Here is an 18,796-nt window from a genome sequence, read left to right as displayed (position 1 = left end):
TGAAACTGAGTCTGATTCCACTTCAGTCTTGAATCTTTTTTTCCTCTCCTTTTGTTCCCTTCCTGTAGCGAGGCCATTTTCTTTTTGGAGTACACGCGCCCGAGCCTGGTCCCTGCGATCCCCTTTGTGAAGACGTTTTAACTTTGAAATTTTATGATTAAAACACGGAAGATGCATCTGGTTGATAATAAGATAGTAAATTTCAATTTTTTTAAGTAAGTTTTTGGTAGCCATCTTACCCTTAGATTGCTTTGTAGTTTTGTTTATTCATGTACCATTTATTTACTCGGATGTTATATAAATTCGTAGTGTAATTCAAAATTCAGTGAAATATTTCAAAATTTGCCTCATTTTTAAACGACCTTAAATATCCATTTTTATGTTCAAAATTACTCAAAAATTTACTTTTAATCATTTAAAATTAATTTTGATTCTTTAAAAAAAAAATTAAAATAATTAAAGGCATGAACATAAAAATAATTAGGGGAGTAAGGTCGTCTTCCTGGATTGCTGCGCGGCAATTAACAAAACAGGCAACCGCCAACAGGATCACACAGCGACTGTGCGTTCATCCGTTTGTATTTGGCAGACTTGAATAAGAACCTCTACCACGTCGCTTAGCTTCAGAAAGGGCTGTCTCCGCATGTCCGGCGCTGCGCAACTCTCATTGGCTACTTGTGTGTGCGTTTGAGTCTTTGAGCTTGATTCACAGTAGAAAACTGCGAAATCATCATCAGATTTTATGTAGCTAAACCGATTTTCCGATGGAGAAGATAATGTAAAGAACAGTGTTGATCGTGCAGGTACGAGATCTTTATTTTTGTTCCCCTACATTCTTCTGTTCTGTTATCTTGAAAACTGGTGGATATTAATGGATGAAGAGAAGTTGAGCGTAGTTCTGTATGTGATGTGTCGTTGCTTCTTGAAATGTTTCAAGTTTTTTGAAGTCTTGATCAATTTCTTTCCATACTGAGCGGAAAATGTCCGAGACGAAATGTCTTAATATCTCAAGAGGCGAAAGAAAATATCGATTTAGAGGAAGCGGTGATTGTTTCTCTGCTAGTGATAATGCTTTCGGTGTTATTCCATCTGATTGTATTACTTTTTCCTTGTGTTTCTTGTTACAGAGTACACGGCCAGCGGTGAGTAATTTTTTTCGAGAAGTACGGAAATGGCGCTGAGAAGAAGTCGGTGATGTTTGCCTTAGAATTCATTTTTTACCTAACCATTTCTCGAGTTCATCTTTCCAAATTCTTATAGTAGATATAATGTATTCTTGTTCGTATTGCTATGGTTTTGCTAATATCACTCCACTGAAGCAATCTATATGCTAGATCCATTTTATGTGAATTAAAAATTTGCCTTAAACTTCCTGAGGATAGATAGAGGTTCACATTTCTTTTAGGAAAAAGCTGATGGTTGAGATAATTAACGATCAGTATTCAGCACAGTATGTAGACTTTTAGAACTGGTATACCGTTTTCTGCTTCCTATAGCTACAATAAGAGTTTCATTTTGGGAAATTTGATTCCATGAACAGGTATTTTCTAGATGATAACTACGTTTGCAATCTGTTTTTGATGAACAAACATCTCCGACATCCAATGGTCTCAAAGTATCTCATTTGTTGGAAACTAAATTATCCTGGCTTCCAGATATCATTCAAGATTTTATCTTGCCCAAGGGTGTTGAGGATTGTTGAAAGGGAGTCCACACTGGATAATTTAGGGAATGATCATGGGTTTGTAGGTAAGGAATACATCTTCATTGGTATGAGGCATTTTGGGGAAGTCAAAAGCAAAGCCACGAGAGCTTATGCTCAAAGTGGACAATATCATACCATTGTGGATAGTCGTGATTCTTAACATGATACCTAATGTGCGTGGACTTTTTTTCTTTCTCACTTTTACCGTTAACATTTCTTCATTGAACTTTTTTGTTACGTGATGTTTTCCAAGCTAGAATATTTGGGAATATTTGGGTTCTAGTTGATTCATACAACTAGATGTATCCCGTTTTACTTATTTAATTTTTCTACAATAATCTTGTACTCCCAACGATCAGGATTTTTCCAGTACTTCTAGGTTTTCCTCTTCCCTCTTTTGATTCCCATCAGTTAGAAATTGTTCTGTCATGTGAAAAAGAGTAGAAAATATGAAAAGGACAATTGGATTATCCCTTTTTGAATCCAAGCAACCTCAAGGAGATTATAAAGAAGCTTTTCAATTGTAATGAATCATAAATTGGAAACGTTGTATGGGTGTACACCGACTAGAAGATAGAAAAGAAACCGTAAACTTTTTATGAGCATGTACTTTTGTTTGTCATATGGATTACAGCCAAGAGTTCATATCATATAGCCAATGAGCATTTTGGATATGACCAACCTGTGACAAAAACATCCATTAATGTTTGCTCAAGTTGTTTGTAGCTATACAGCCAGATGATCGGCCTTTCCAGGAGAGAGAAACAATAGGATCTTTAGAAGGGTGAGCAAGACGGTAGGGATGTTTGGTCCCTGGCTAGATTCTTTGTTTTCTTTTGGGCGTCGGTGTCAAATTCCTTTTGTTATTTATCCGCTCACATTTTGCTCGATTGGGGTTCCTTAATGGGAATGCCTCTTTTTGTTGGCTTGGTTATTTTGGATGTCTTTGTATTTATCTTCTTTTTTTCTCAATGAAAGTATGGTGGATTATCAGAAAAAATGATCGATAAAGTAATATCTCAATTTCTTTTTTCAGGCAGGATCTAGTTATACCTGCCATCTTACTTTTATATAATTTTCATTGCAGAATCAGTTTCAGACAACTACTTGCGGTACATGATACTGCCTCCCCACTAATATTGTTGGATGGATGTGTCACGCGTTGGTCACATCCAGTTCCTATAATTAGATGATTCAAAACTCAAATTCTACATAATTGATAGCTGTTTCTGAAAGTACAGTTTCATTCTATTATAACGCGGTTCTCTTAGCAAAATGGAAAAGAAAAGGTCATTAACATTATTTAAACCACTCTTTTATTGACTATTTGCAGGCAGTTGGTATATGCTCCTTCTCTGGAACTACTGCAGCCGCTTCTAATGCTGCCATCAGGTTTCTTAGTGTTTTTTTCCCACAACATTTTCGTGGCATTCTCTGTGACTGAGTAATCTTTGAGCTTATCTATGTAATACTTTCATATGTACGCACCAAAAGGCCTAATAATGGATACTTTGCACATTCTTTTGTCGTGTATTGTACCCTATGCAGTCATTGGTTTATTGTTTAAAATAATTCAAACTATTGTAATATAGTCTTGTAATGGACTCTAATGTAGGTTTTGTTTATTGAATTAGCAGATGGGTCACCAAGGATGGCATTGGAGCGGTTGGACGCTTATTCATTGGTCTGGAATCATAAAGAGAAAATAATATGGAAGACTATATTGAATTTTTCAGTGAGTTACCATCCTTTCCAGGTGGACGGTTTAGTAATCTTTTTGATGATGTTCCAGAACAATGGCGCGTGTACGCAGACTTCTTGGCAGTGCAGGAAGGTGCCATTTTCCAATCTCTCAATTTAACAACAGAAATGTTGATTTTACTATTAAAACTGTAAAAACTTTAATTGTAATTGCCTATTATGCAGCACCTTTGATCTTGCTACTCCATGCATCCTATCTATTTTCTACCATTGGCTTCCCTTGGCAATCTTACTAAGGTATTTTACACAGATAGCCGTGTACCTGTTTTTTTAATTAAATTATGTTGAAAAGCATAAAAATACTCAGCTATGTTGTTGACAATTATGCATTCATCATTAGTTTCTTAAACTGAAATCAAATCTTGCTAATCGAAGGTTGAAACTTCCTTATTTGTGTATCATGTTGTGCACGAACCAAATATTTGTGCTAACTAAATAACACGGGTATCCATATTTTTATCATATCGATATACAAAAGGCACAAAGAGGCCGTCGAGATCTCACACACCGGTATCTATATTTTTTCTTTAATTATTGTTACTGGCACTTATTTAGGTCAGTGCCTCTTAATTAGTAGGGAGGTGGCCTATGGATTAGTGGGGATGATTAAGGTGGCCTATGTTAGTGGCTAGTTTCTTATTTTCCTATAAATATATGTAATGTTTTCACTTCAATGCATAGAACACAATTGAACCACTAGATCCTTCGTGCAATTTCTCCCTTGTTTCCAGTGTTCGTTTTCATTGTTTTGTTTTTGGTTACAAGGCTTTGCTTCTGGTTTGGAAAGTATATGGGAATGAAAACATGCTTTTAACTTTAAAGTGTATCTCTGTATTAAGTCATTATTTTATTTGTTCTAATAGATAAATCTGAAGCTTCTGGCTCGTATCATAGCAAGGGCTCGCATAAGGGGAGAATATAGCAGTGTATGATAATATGCGAAGAAAGAATGATGCATATATGATGCATATTTTTCTAGATGTTGAAGAGGTGAGTAAGGAGCCAACCTTCTCGACACTATCGAACCTGAAACCCACTCTCAATCGCTCTTTTTAGTGGGGAGGAATTGTTTTCGTATCCTGGACTTAAGGAAGGAAAAAAGTCCTCTATCTGCCTTGTTGCGGGGAATCAAGTGATTCTCTCTTTCTTTTTTTTTATTTTTTCCTTGTTTGGAGGAAAGAGAAAAAGAGGAACTCCCGCCCAATGGTGCTTTTACGAAAGCGCTTAACTAATAGGGCCTTTTTCTAGATGTTGAAGAGGTGAGTAAGGGGCTAATACCTTCCGTGTCGAAGCAAACTCTCCAAATTTATGACCAGCCCTTCCTTTAGTGATCTTACAATGAACATAAGTTTTTCCATTGTAAATTCGTACGGAGCTATCAACGAATTCCGACACAAATTTTGTATTTTTGTGTGAAATCCCAGCTATTTTTTATTCAACCGCTACAAGTGGCTGAATCTTGCCATGGTTAATTGCTCATTTACTTGTCAGATTCTTTTAGGTTCTCCTTTTTGTTGTCTCATTTTTTCCTTCCACCGGCCAGTCATTTATTGCACACCTCAAGCATGATCGACATGTTGGTATCTTTCTTTCAGGAACGGTTGATTGCAACAGAGAAGAAAACATACAAGTGTGGGAAAGATTTACAAGGCCATCAATTATCTTTGATGTATCATTGGAGTTAATGGATGGATAAAGATTTTCTTCCACGGTATTCTTCTACTACCACTCCCTTCCCACATCAGTTCACTGCAGTATCTTTGTTTTCGCTCGTAGCTTAACGAGGTTTTTTAAGCTAAATTACAAATATAGATTCTATAGCTCGGAGAATGTTAAAAGTTAATTACCATAGTTCAAAACTTGAAATTCATAACTATGTCCAAGTTTCCTTAAAACCATCAGTAAGAAATTCTTTTAATACAAATTTATAAGTTTTTTGAAATATCAAGTAACGTTTTAAAATTAGATATTTATCAGAGAGCCTCAAAATTGAAATTTCAAGTTTCATATTTCTATACATTAATGTCAAAAATATATTCTTATTAGAGAACTGCAAAGTTGCAAGCATATTAATGAATGAACGACTCAATAGCTACTTCTCTTTCATGTCCATTAGAGTTAGCGCGGTAAACTTTTTATGTAGAAATGCCTAATACGATGTTGTCAAGGATGTGAAAAAGGGAATTCTCCAACCCATACATTTATTTTACTATTGTTGTCATAATCTTCGACTTTAGATAGACAGACCATTACCTATCACGGATGGTTCAGAGGCTCTCTCTCTAAAAGTTCTAAAACAAAAAAAAAAAAAAACGTAATTCTATAAGACGGATTTGATAATTTTATATATTCGGTTATCAGAAGGCCAGAATAGCCAGAGATTTTATCAAATTATGACAACGGCGATGCGAGTGGAGCAGACCATTTAAACAGTAATATTGCGGAAGTGCCATACAACACTTTATCATTTGCACATAAATACAAAAGAACAGAAAACACGCAAGTACTGAAGATATGAACATACATGAGCTACTCCCTCCCTCTAGCAGCTGGGTTGGCTATTGCAAATGTTAGAAAGTTGCTTCTAATTTAATCATCCTCTTCATCATCTTCGTCCTCCTCCTCCTCCTCCTCATCGTCTTCGTGATGTTCCTGCAAAGAGTTGAGTATTGAACACGTGTTGATAGAGAAGCGAAAAACTATTCATAGTATGCAACAAGCTAAGTAGGTAGAACATAACTTTGTTACTTTCAACTTCAAACAATCAGCAGGCTTATAAAATGAAATATGTGCACATGAAACAGCAGATATGATCTGAATTTGCATATTATTAACTGAAATAGACATGTACAAGCATTGAAGCACTTGCGTATTATGTATCAAAAATACCTCCTCACTGGCATCATCCTCGCCGTTCACTTCAGATTTTGACCTCTCTAATTCTTCGTCATCAGCTTCACTAGCCTATTCCCGGATAAAAGCATGTATAAGCGTTTGTCGCAGTGAAGTTGTCTTATAAGTTTGATCAATACACAAAGTACAGAGCGCGCCTACCTTCTTGCTGTCGTATGCCCTCATAAGCTTCTCATATTCAGCCTTCCTCTTAGCCGCCTTAGCTTCATATGGTGCTTTTTCCTTTCAACCCAGCCAGTTATTATTAGAAATGAAATATTGTGCAACACCCATGGTAAGAAAATATCATTGCAGAGGCAGAAAAATACAAATGTCACACCTCTAAAAACAGAGTTTCCTTCATCAAAATCATATATACATGCAGGAAAAATGAAATGAGGGCAACCATTTTAAGCCCGCTTGAATTGTTATGTAATACACAACATTACTTACATCATGAGTCAATGATTGCCACCTCTGTCCTCCAGCTTTTCCGACCTGCAGGTGTGGAGAAAACGTTAACAATTTACTGTATATTTGCATCTCAAGTTTGTGTGAATCTTTATAACAATTTTAAAGATCACATACTGCAGATACTGCCTTCACATTAGGATTTTCCCTCTTGTACTCCTGTCTGAACTCCTCACTGTTATATAAAATTTCAAAAAGATTAGAAAATTTGCTTCAAGAAGGAAATCAAACAAATAGATTTTAGCTCGAAGACAAAATGGCAAAAGGCAATACGAACAGGAAAACAAAAAAAGCACTCGGAGGCCTCTTAGGTTTGTTGGGATCTTTCAAGGCTTTCAATTCTTTCTTTGTCGGTCGTTTGATACCCTTGTCAGCCTTGATGGCAGCCTTTCGCTTCCCAACCTTTCTGAAAAGAATAGAGATATTTATGATCCGTCACTACAAAATTCCTGTAAATGCTGTATACACACCGCCAAGTATGTGGATATTAGATTTCAATAGAACTAAAAAACATGCTGGAAATTCAATACTCCAAAAAAAAAAAAAAAGATGCCAGCCATGGATCGCAGACAATCCTAACCCAACAATTGCAAGGTTTTATCAGAATAATAAAAGAGAAATGTAGTGGGACAATGGCCAAAAAACTACCTGTCATCCACTGGCTTCAAAGCTTCTTTGGAGACCCTTGAAGTTCCCTTACCCTTGGGCCCCTTCATTATGCAAGGCAAATGCCTGTTCAAAATAACTACTTATTTAGTAGCAGAATAATGATATGGCGAGTTCTAAGAAGTGCAATAGTTTAAAAAACAGTCTACATGCACGAGAATCAGGACAAGAACAATTTGAGGCAAACTAAGAAAGCGCAGTACCTCAAATAGTCCTGACAAGAATCAATAAAACAAGATTGCTAACATAAAAATACAAGCCAAAAGTACAAAAACGCAGTGAAAGCAACCTCGAGAAACAGTTGAAGTAGAAGGAACAATAACACGATATGATATGCATTAATTGAGGAATATCCAGAAGCAAACAAATCAAGTGGAAGTCAATAGTGTAATAATACATGTTCTTGAAACATATTTGACCTTAACAAGACTAGAATCCCTGAATTTCAATTGAAAAAATCATCTCTAAATTTGACTAACTACGATCAACCAGCTACAGACAATTAACAGTAAAAGGTACATACAAAAAGGAAAAGAAGACTCCGCAGATTCTTACGTATTACAACTATGAAAAATCACTTGTTTAATCGGGGACTGAGCTTTAGACTGAACAATAAACCTAAAATGTAATTGAATTAACACAACTTGATTCTAGAACCCTTGCTGCTACTTCTTCAGTTCACTCTCCCGTTGAAGTTGTTAAACAACTCCAGTACCAATTATTAAGATGATAAGTACACAAAAACACAACATATATAGCTCAACAACGATCATTCTCCACAGAAATAGAGGAAAAGAAAACGAACGCAACCTTAAACTCAACAAATTAGCTTCAACCGACGATAATTTTGCAGGCAAAACAAACAGAAGTAGATGAAAAGTAGAACGACGAACAAAAAACAAAGAAGAGAAGAGATCTAGAAAGCTGAGAATCGATTACCTTCGATGAACCAAGCCGTCCAATCCAAAAGGAATCGGAAAGGGAATAGAGAATCAACACCAGAGATATTTCGAAGAGAGAGAGAGAGAGAGAGAGAGAGAGAGAGAGAGAGAGTGATAGAAGAAACAAAAGAGTTCAAAAGAACCAGGGTTGAATTCGAACCGGGGAGAGAAGGAAATTGATTAGAGCAACCGGAACTACCGGTAACACATGCAACTATTGCCGCCACACGAGCCCCCGAAGAGCGACCTTTTACTGGCTATAGCCAGTGACCGATATTCTAATTTTTTAAAAACAAATAAATAAATAGGAAGGAAGAATATATGAATATGATCACAAAGGAATTATCTTTTGGGTTTTGTGGAAATGATCATTGCCGCCAAAGCGATCCCATACAGATAGCGACAAAGAGAGATTACATTATATAAATAAATATCTGGCACGTTCGACCTTCTCACACGTGTGGGATTGGGATCCTCGGTCTAGTGACCTTCCATGGTTTCACACGTGTAAGATCAAGTACGGGTTTTGTTTCTCTTTCAAAAATATATAAATATCCATCACGATTCAAATTTAAAATTATAAATTTTCGTTAATATTTTATTTTAAAATTGTTAACGCGTAAATAAATAAATATATATTGAAGTATCACTAAAAAACCTCATATTTTGTGTAGTCCAATTTAAAATTTAAATTGAAATTTGAATTTTCCCTAAAGAAAAGAAAAACGAAGTGCTAGGCCCATAAAAATGATCGAATAAGGGCCCAATTGAGGCCCAATAATGATGAGAACGGTTGCCAAGGGCGAACCGGTTTTTGGGTCACAAAATCGAAACGGCGCCGGATGATTTGGAGGTTTCCCAAACCTCAATGCCTTCAACATTTTCCCGAGAAACAAACAGCCGGTCGCCGCCGCCTTCAATTTCCTTTATAATCCCTCGCTCGGAATCCTCTGCCTTGTCCACGTAGTTCCGACGGTAAAAATCCTCGCCGATATCTTTTGATTCTTCCACTCCGTTTTCTCTTTCTTCCACTCTCGACCAAACCTCCAGCTCTCCTTCTCTCCCCACCAAAACCTGTTTTCTGAAGCAGTGAATTTTGATATTTCCACTCCCCCTTCTGCCCGTGTTTCCCATTCCCGGATTCTTGTCTTTCAAATATACCCACGGGTCGTCCCCTAATTTACGAATATCTGCCACTCCCAAATCCCCCGATTTCGAGCAGATTTTGAACAGTTTCATCGATTCCACGTCGACATCCACGTCAGCGAACGAGTCTCCGAACCTACTGCTTCGGCCCGAGCCTGGCTCGTTCGTCTCCCAAACCACGTCGCCTGACCTAGAGTCCCAGAGCCTAACGTAGCCCGAGTACCCAAACGCACCACACGTTACCGAGCTTCCGAAGAGTACGCTGGTTTCCGGTATCCACGCAAGTTTTCCGGCGACGGTGCTCTTGGCGGAGGATCCGAGTTGCCGGCCGAGTTCAGATGTGATTTGGAGAGTCGATTGGTCGATGACGAGTACGGAATTCTCTCTGTGAGCGCATTCGAAGGCGGCGAAAATAGAAGTCGGCGAATCGGCGATTGCGGTGACTCTGGCTTTGTAGATACGGGGATCGTTTGGATCTGACCAGTTAGACGAACCGATGTGTCGGCCGCTGGAGAAATTGTAATAATGAAGACCGGAAGTGGCGTCTGAACCTAACGCTGCAATCTCCGGCCAAACGCGGCGGATTGACGTGATTTCCTCCAAGTGAGTTCGAATCGTTCTGTCGTGGATTAAATTCCGATCGTAACAAGAGATCTGACCTCCGTGAGCAAGCCAGATGGAGCCGTCCCCATCGCCCGCCGTAAAAGCCGATACAACACCGTCGGAAGTAGGGCGAATATTCGCGACGATTGACGCATCGATGCCGTCAAACGACGGAGGAGAAATCGCTGATTTGAGATTCGCCTCGATGCCGTAGAAGATAGCTTCATCGAAGAGTTCCTGTTTGGAAAATCTGCGAGCCGATGAGGGCAAGCGGTTTGTTCGGAGAAGAGAAAGGAGGACCGAGAAGATCTCCGGATCGCGATCTATGAAAATCGGATTCCGATCGTCTCTCGGCCGGTTGGATAGAGCATACAAGAGAGACTCCGGGCCGCCAGAACGTATGGTAGAGACGGTGGTCTCGAAGAGCTTACCGCCGACGTTGAGCTTGATACGTTCTTGGTTTAGGGTTCTATTTGCTAGCTGTATATTTTCGTCCTCCATTAATGAAAGCCGCTTACTTCTGGCTTCAATTATCGCCGGGCGGTGGCAATTCTGTTGGTGGGTTAACAATATTTATGACGGAATTACCCTTCATCGCGATCCTGTATTTTTATCCCCTGTTGCGATTAATTTCCAGACATGGAAGGTAAAACTCGTCTTGTGTGGTAAATATTTCGATAATTTCACAGCGAGTTATGATTCTACGCCTAATGGGCCGAGCCCAAGTCTTTTGTAGCCTGCTTTATTCGATTATTCCACGTGCTTTTTTTCATATGGATTAATTGAATTAAAAAATAGGCTCCCAGAAGGGCAGCCAGGCCCAAGTTCAATCAGTTGGGCCCAAGGCTATCCAAGCCCAAAATCCATAATACTCCTTGAATACTCTATAAATAGAGTTCTTTTAAAGACTAAGGTTCTTCCGAGATAAAAGAAATCTTCTAAGACTTTTCACTTTGAAGAAACTCGTTCTCAAAACTCGTTCCCATCTCTCGAGTGAACTACACTTCTAAAAGAAATAAGTCGAGAACTAGAATTTCATATGTTCGAGATGGTACGAAACTTGTATAACTTTAAGTTTATAGTTATTCGAAGGTTTTATGTGAATATCGACCCTCAAAGTTCTACGAGCGTAAATTGATTTTTTTTTTTTTTCTTTTTGCATGAAAGTTTTCGTATTCAATTTCATAAATTAAATAGATAACTATTTATTTTTTAAAACTAGCGAAATATTTGGCTCGTGTCTTGCTTTCCGTCTTTTCTTTGTTTTCTCTCGTATTTTATACTTATTTTGAGTGTATATCATTAGTCCATGTTTATTACATATTTTACGATTTACTAAAAGGTAACTAGTAGAGATGTTCATTTTACTCACGGAGACCCATCCCGAATGGGGAGAGGATTCCCCATTTAGATGGAGAATGAAGGAGGGACTGAGAAACTTTTTTTTCGTTAGATAAATGGAATCAGGGAAGGGATTATATTCATCATCCCCGTCCCAGTCCCAGCCCCCGCCCCCGCTAAGTACAAATATATTTTCAATACACGTACACGTGCTTTTTTACTATATTAAAAAAAATAGTTAATTTTGAAACTTTATAATATTTAAACTAAAGACTATCTTATAGATTTTGTTTTTAGTGGGGTTAAAAGACTACGATGTAATAATAAAATTTAAATTTGTAGAGATTTTGTCATAGAACATTATAGTTACTGCCGTCAAATCCACAAAAATAAATGGAGAATTTCGCACAAATGGAAAATGAAATAGGTGGTGTGGATAAGGACGAGGATGGCTTCCCCGTCCCATCCCCACCCATTACTTAATTGGTTCGAATCCAAGTCGTTTGAAAAAAACAGGAACCAATTGAATATTGGGACAACCATTTCCATCGTACTTGTATATGTCAAGCTTCGTCAAACTTATCCAATTTTATTTTCTTAACATTATTTATTTGAAATCCAACTAAAAATTAAAATGTTCATTAAAAAAAAAAATGAAAATCACGTAAATAATTGCATAAACAAATCATAATTTTTAAATACTAGAAACCAAATGATCATCAAACGTAACATAAATAGTTATCAAACATGACCTAAAACATTTCAGTCGAAGGTTAAGTATGGCCTACACCTTCGATTACTGAGAAGCTAAAACTCGGTCCCGAGCACTTAGAACAGAAAAACAATGATTACTTGGAAGAACTAGAAATTGTATAGAATTCCAAACACTCTGAAAGAAAGGTGTTTTGTTATTATAAGGTTTGATTATGGTGGGCAATGTTCCATTACATAAAGAATCTCTCTTTCCATGCATAACAAACACACTCGATCACTACGAGTTCCCTCCATGTCTGCCACAAACCCTCCAATCCCTTCGTGCATTTTACCCATTACCCACTCATAAGCAGGCAAAATCTAGTGGGTTTTCAACTCATTCAAGCCTACCCACCTTTGTTCACCTTTTGTATTTTGAGCTTAAACAAACCAAAACAAATTTGGTCTCGTTTAGTTCTTATCCCGACAAAAACTCTTTAATACAAATGTATATTTTATGAGATTCCACGTCGATTAGAGATAAGAGTGTGAAAACTTTTTCATAGCAAGGCTGACGACGATATGTAATGGGTCAAGATGAACAATATCTATTAGCGGTGGGTTTGGGCTGTTATAAATGGTATCAGAGTCAGTCACCGGACGGTGCAAGACACTAGTCAAAGTAGGGCTAAAACCTCTCCATAAAGAAGTGTTTTAAAATCCTGAGGCTAACGACGATATGTAATAGGTCAAGACAGACAATATCTACTAGCGGTGGGTTTGGGCGGTTATAAATGATATCAGAGTCAGTCATCGAACAGTGCGAGGCATTGGTCGGAGTAAGGCTAGAACCTCTCCATAATAGAAGTGTTTTAAAATCATGAGGCTGACGACGATATGTAATGGGTCAAGACAGACAATATCTACTAGCGGTGGGTTTAGGCGGTTATAAATGGTATCAGAGTCAGTCACCGGACAGTGCGAGACATTGGTCGGAGTAAGGCTAGAATCTCTCCATAATAGAAGTGTTTTCACATCGTGAGACTGACGACAATATGTAATGGGTCAAGACAGACAATATCTACTAGCGGTGGGTTTGTGCGGTTATAAATGGTATCAGAGTCAGTCACCGGACAGTGCGAGGCATTGGTCGGAGTAAGGCTAGAATCTCTCCATAATAGAAGTGTTTTCAAATCGTGAGGCTGACGACAATATGTAATGGGTCAAGACAGACAATATCTACTAGTTGTGGGTTTGGACTGTTATAAATTGTATAAGAGTCAGTCATCGGACAGTGCAAGACACTAATCGGAGTAGGGCTAGAATCTATTCATAATAAAAGTGTTTTAAAATCGTGAGGCTGACGACGATATGTAATGGGTTAAGATGGACAATATCTACTAGCAGTGAGTTTGAGATGTTATAAATGATATTAAAGCTAGTCACCGGACGGTGCGAGACACTGGTCGGAGTAGGGTTAGAACCTCTCCATAATAAAAGTGTTTTAAAATCGTGAGATTGACAGCAATACGTAACAGATCAAAACGAACAAGAGTGAAATTTAAAGTTTGTGTTAATATCTTAGTGAAAAAGAAATTTAGGTTTGAAATCTTAAAAGTAAATTTCATACCAGGCTATGTTGTTAGTTGTCGCCAAAAGGTGGAGATGAAAGGGAAAGGATTTGATATAGAGATCTCATTTGGGCATTTCGTCGAACACCTTGTCTGCAAGGAGAAGAAGAAAAAAGGAGAAATGATTAGTCATTGCCATAAGAAACAAACAGAGCTCTGTTCATAGGCCTATGCCTTTAAATAATTATCCATTTTCTAAAGTGCTTNGATAGAGATAATTGTGAAAGTATTCTATGTTCGTGGCATATGAGTGAGGAAAATGTCTGTATGTTCAACTATAAAACCGATAATTATGATATTTGCTACAACTGGTCAGGTAAAAAATCCATCTATCCATAAATTTGAAAGATTGATTTTAATATTGAAATAAATAAATGTTTTTGTATGTTGTTCATGTGGGATTTCTTTTTCTTTTTCCCTTCTTTTTTTTTTTTTTTTTCATTTTTTTCTCTCATAAAATGTGAAAAATGATATTTGTTTTTAAAAAATATAAAATAAATACAAAAAAAAAAAACAGAGCTCTATTTATTTTTTATATTAAATGTAAAAGTAAATTTCACTAATTTTTTTTTAATTAGAATAAGAGTTACTAAGAGTAGGATAAAGTTAATATAAGTTTCATTTACATTAAATTTAATAAATAAAATAGAAAATTACAAGCATGGGATAGAGTGGACCATCTTAAAATGGCTATGAATGCCACGTGGAGAAATGTAGGTTGCTTACGTGGCAGGAGAATGAGGGATAAGGGAGGGGTTGAGTTGGCTTTGTTGGGCAGCTGTCTTTTTGGTCCAACAAGACTATAAGCACGTGAGAAGCACGAGGGCCCCTCAATTAGAATGTTTGTCTCCGAATTCCTCCAAACTCTAGCCAAAACCTCTTCAACTCATTGAATCGCCATTAAATGCTTTGACAAGAAGGATAATCTATGTCCCCAAAATACCCCTCTCTTCCACTAAGAATTACATTGTATACCTTATAGTGGTAATTTCAATGGTTTGGGGAGGGTGTTTTCGTAATTTTGCTTACGAACATAGTGGTCCCATGAGGTATCCACATAATGCTCGTCTATCCCAACTTTAAAATTTCATTTTAGTCCATAGACTTTTCATATTTCTATTTTGGTTTATAAACTTTCAAAATTTTATGTTCAATCCTTGAGTTTTCAAATTTTTTTATTTTAGTCCATTTCTAATAACCTTTTCTAACTTTTATTTAGTTTGGTATTACAGTTGTATTAATTTATTAGTATACATATTCAAAACAACGTCATAAAATTGTAAAAATTAGAATAAAAAAATATATATATATATATATATATATATATATATATATATATATATATATATATATATATATATATATATATATGAGATCTTACGTCAGTTGGGTAGCGAAACAAAATATTCGTTATAAGATTATAAAAACCTCTTCATAATCGACGCGTTTTAAAACGGTGAAGATAACGACGATATGTAATAGACTAAAACAAACAGTATCTGCCAGCGGTAGACTTATGCTGTTACAAATGATATCAGAATCGGACATCGAAAGATGTGCCCACGAGGACGTTGAGTCTCAAAGAGGATGAATGGTGTAATTCTCTGGTTACTTGATCATTCTCATATTATTCTCGATTAATGACTTTCATTAATTTGTCTTCTAATATATTGTCGTATAATATATTTGAGATAATTTGCAAAGATATTAGCATTTAGCTCCAAAATAGTGTGTCATTGTCTTACATATCTAGGCTAGTTGTTATGGAATTGGGTCCTCCCAATCTCTACTCATTTAATCATTCTTTGTAATGGTCTCAATTTCATTTGACCACAAGCATCTAAATGGGGCTATAGGGTTCATATTCCACAAACCAACAAATGTGGCTATAGGTTCTAGCCTCCTCCCCACCCTCGTTCTTCACATACTTAGTTTATAAGTTTCGAAAACTACGCACCGTTAAATTTAAAGTTCGAATTTACATAATAACTAGTAGAAATATCCATTTAAACCACGAGACTGGTGTTATATAGGAATCCGTCCTAAGCGGAGCGCCAAATCTACATTTAAATGGCAAATATGGAGGAGATACACGTCACCCGTATATTACGTATTAAAGACTACTTTATGATATTTAACTTTAAATATTTAGAAATTATGTTTGAGCATTATATTATTCCTTCCTTTTGAATTATTATTGGATTTATCATAATGTTTTACATTTAAAAAATAATTGTCGAATGGAAAAAATTTCCTGCGAGGAATTTCTGACCCGATTTCCATGAAAATAAATGAGAAATCTCGTGGAGATATGAAATGAAAAAGGAGGCATAGAGTTTTTCTCGTCTCTGTCCCATAGACATCTATAATAACTAGCATGTTATGAGATCGCTCGTCGGTTGGAGGGTGAAACTAAGCACTTCCTATAAGAATGTGAAAACTTCTTCTTAGTAGACGCATTTTAAAACCGTGAGACTAATGACAAACGTACAATATTTGCTAGTGGTGGGGTTGGGCAGTTGTTACAAATGATATCAGCCCCTGAGGGAGGAGGATTGGAGATCCCACATTAGTTGGAAAATGGAACAAAACACTTCTTATAAGGGTGTCTCTCCCTACTAGATGCATTTTAAAACTGTTAGGCTGACAACAATACGTAATGAGTAAAAACGGACAATATCGGTTAGCGATGGGTTTAGGCTGTTACAAATGATATCAATCTTAAGGGAGGAGAATTGTGAGATCCCACATTGGTTGGAGAATGGAACGAAACACTTCTTATAAAGGTATGAAAATCTCTCCCTAATAGACACGTTTTAAAACCGTGAAGTTGACGACAATACGTAACAAACGAAAACGAACATTATCTACTAGTGGTGGGCTCGAGTGGTTACAAATGGTATCAGTCCCTAAAGGAGTGGTTACAAACCTCGTGAGGCTGACAACAACATGTAACGGGCCAATACACTAGAAATCAAGCATTATTCGGTATTAAAACGGTATTAAGAGTGAAAGAAGGTAGGGAGGCAAGTAGGGAAAGAGGGTATTGCAAATGGGAAGCTAGCCAAGATTCCAAAACCCTACAAAGAACTCAGAGCCACACAAAGTAAGATTATAAGAAACCCATACAAAATTTTGAAACTATGATTGCCAATTTGATGTGAAAAGATTGATGAAGTGTTAGTGTATTTTCCCATCAACAGAAAAGAAAGCAGTTGATATAGAATTTGAATTGCTCTCTTTGTTGATTGGCATTGGTTGGGCGTTGGTTGTGGTGGACAAGGATTTTTCACTCATATTCTCCTCTTACCAGACAAGTGAGCGACAGATCACATTGGAGTTTGCAATTTGGCAAGAAGAAAGTGGATTCATGACATGGAACACCTCCAAACTTTTCTTTAAGGAAATTGGATGAATTTAATGCAATGCTTCTTTGTGTAGGGTCCCTTTGTTTTTAGGGTTTTGTTTGTCAAAACGTTCACCCTTCTTCTTCGAATCCCGCATCGATTGGAGAGAGAAACGAATCATTCTTTATAAGGGGTGTGAAAACTTCTTTCTAGTAGACGCGTGTTGAAATTGTGAGACTGATGGTGATATGTAATGGCCAAAGTGAACAATATCTGCCAGTGGTGAGCTTGAGTTGTTACAAATGGTATCTAAGTTAGACATAAGATGGTGTGTTAGCAAGGATGCTCGCTTCCAAGAGAGTGGATTGTGAGATCCCACGTCGATTATGGAGGGGAATGAAGTATTCCTTATAAGGGGTGTGGAAACCTCTCTCTAGTAGACGCGTGTTGAAATTGTGAGACTGATGGTGATATGTAATGGCCAAAGTGAACAATATCTGCCAGTGGTGAGCTTGAGTTGTTACAAATGGTATCTAAGTTAGACATAAGATGGTGTGTTAGCAAGGATGCTCGCTTCCAAGAGAGTGGATTGTGAGATCCCACGTCGATTATGGAGGGGAATGAAGTATTCCTTATAAGGGGTGTGGAAACCTCTCTCTAGTAGACGCGTGTTGAAATTGTGAGACTGATGGTGATATGTAATGGTCAAAGTGAACAATATCTGTCAGTGGTGAGCTTGAGTTGTTACAAATGGTATCTAAGTTAGACATAAGATGGTGTGTTAGCAAGGATGCTCGCTTCCAAGAGAGTGGATTGTGAGATCCCACGTCGATTATGGAGGGGAATGAAGTATTCCTTATAAGGGGTGTGGAAACCTCTCTCTAGTAGACGCGTGTTGAAATTGTGAGACTGATGGTGATATGTAATGGTCAAAGTGAACAATATCTGTCAGTGGTGAGCTTGAGTTGTTACAAATGGTATCTAAGTTAGACATAAGATGGTGTGTTAGCAAGGATGCTCGCTTCCAAGAGAGTGGATTGTGAGATCCCACGTTGATTATGGAGGGGAATGAAGTATTCCTTATAAGGGGTGTGGAAACCTCTCCCTAGTAGACGCATGTTGAAATTGTGAGACTGATGATGATATATAATGGCCAAAGTGGACAATAGATGCTAGCGGTAGGTTTGAGTTATTACAAATGGTATCAGAGTCATACACCGGGCGGTGTATCAGCGAGGACGCTGGCCACCAAGAGGGGTGGATTGTTAGATCTCACATTAGTTGGAGAGGGGAACAAAGCATTCTTTATAGGGTGTGAATACCTCTCCCTAACATATATGTTTTAAAATCTTGAAGCTGATAGTGATACGTAACGGGCTACAACAAACAATGTCTATTAACAGTGGGCTTGGGCTGTTACATAGAGTCTCGTATTGCCAATTAAGAGAAAGATCATATGTATATAAGTTACAGACACTATATTTATTGGTATAAGTAAACTCTTTTAGGAAATCTGAACAAGGAAAACAGTTTAATATATATATATATATATATATATATATATATATATATATATATATATATATATATATATATATA

The 18,796-nt window shown here is 37.2% G+C and overlaps 3 protein-coding genes across 15 annotated transcripts; 1 reads left to right on the top strand and 2 right to left on the bottom strand.

Moving 5' to 3' along the window:
- Positions 1 to 501: 501 nt before the first annotated feature.
- On the top strand, positions 502 to 5,763 carry LOC111478340 (protein root UVB sensitive 5-like). 13 transcript variants are annotated; one of them, XM_023122550.1, is made up of 7 exons: positions 502 to 803; positions 1,128 to 1,191; positions 2,793 to 2,817; positions 3,039 to 3,097; positions 3,442 to 3,539; positions 3,632 to 3,703; positions 5,062 to 5,763. In XM_023122550.1, exons 2-6 carry the CDS (start codon positions 1,172 to 1,174, stop codon positions 3,700 to 3,702), a joined length of 273 nt encoding a protein of 90 aa, XP_022978318.1. In that variant the 5' UTR covers positions 502 to 803; positions 1,128 to 1,171; the 3' UTR covers position 3,703; positions 5,062 to 5,763. The 13 variants fall into 13 exon arrangements, 4 of the variants coding, with proteins under 4 accessions (XP_022978318.1, XP_022978317.1, XP_022978319.1 ...); XM_023122549.1 differs by lacking the exon at positions 5,062 to 5,763 and adding an exon at positions 4,330 to 5,055; XR_002717443.1 differs by lacking the exon at positions 5,062 to 5,763 and having other exon boundaries at positions 3,462 to 3,539; positions 3,632 to 3,864.
- A 40-nt stretch (positions 5,764 to 5,803) lies between these two features.
- On the bottom strand, positions 5,804 to 8,593 carry LOC111478326 (high mobility group B protein 1-like). Its single transcript, XM_023122530.1, has 8 exons — positions 8,435 to 8,593; positions 7,478 to 7,561; positions 7,107 to 7,235; positions 6,947 to 7,004; positions 6,812 to 6,856; positions 6,521 to 6,601; positions 6,356 to 6,430; positions 5,804 to 6,118 (listed from the first exon to the last, which is right to left on the bottom strand). Exons 2-8 carry the CDS (start codon positions 7,543 to 7,545, stop codon positions 6,056 to 6,058), a joined length of 519 nt encoding a protein of 172 aa, XP_022978298.1. The 5' UTR covers positions 7,546 to 7,561; positions 8,435 to 8,593; the 3' UTR covers positions 5,804 to 6,055.
- A 465-nt stretch (positions 8,594 to 9,058) lies between these two features.
- LOC111478222 (BTB/POZ domain-containing protein At3g09030) lies at positions 9,059 to 10,909 on the bottom strand. Its single transcript, XM_023122390.1, has one exon. It carries the CDS (start codon positions 10,684 to 10,686, stop codon positions 9,256 to 9,258), a length of 1,431 nt encoding a protein of 476 aa, XP_022978158.1. The 5' UTR covers positions 10,687 to 10,909; the 3' UTR covers positions 9,059 to 9,255.
- Positions 10,910 to 18,796: the final 7,887 nt, after the last annotated feature.

The sequence above is a fragment of the Cucurbita maxima genome, unplaced genomic scaffold (assembly GCF_002738345.1).
Source record: "Cucurbita maxima cultivar Rimu unplaced genomic scaffold, Cmax_1.0 Cma_Scf00004, whole genome shotgun sequence".
NCBI lineage: Eukaryota > Viridiplantae > Streptophyta > Magnoliopsida > Cucurbitales > Cucurbitaceae > Cucurbita > Cucurbita maxima.
Note: the sequence above shows the minus strand (reverse complement) of the source record. Positions and strands in the feature narration are given on the sequence as shown.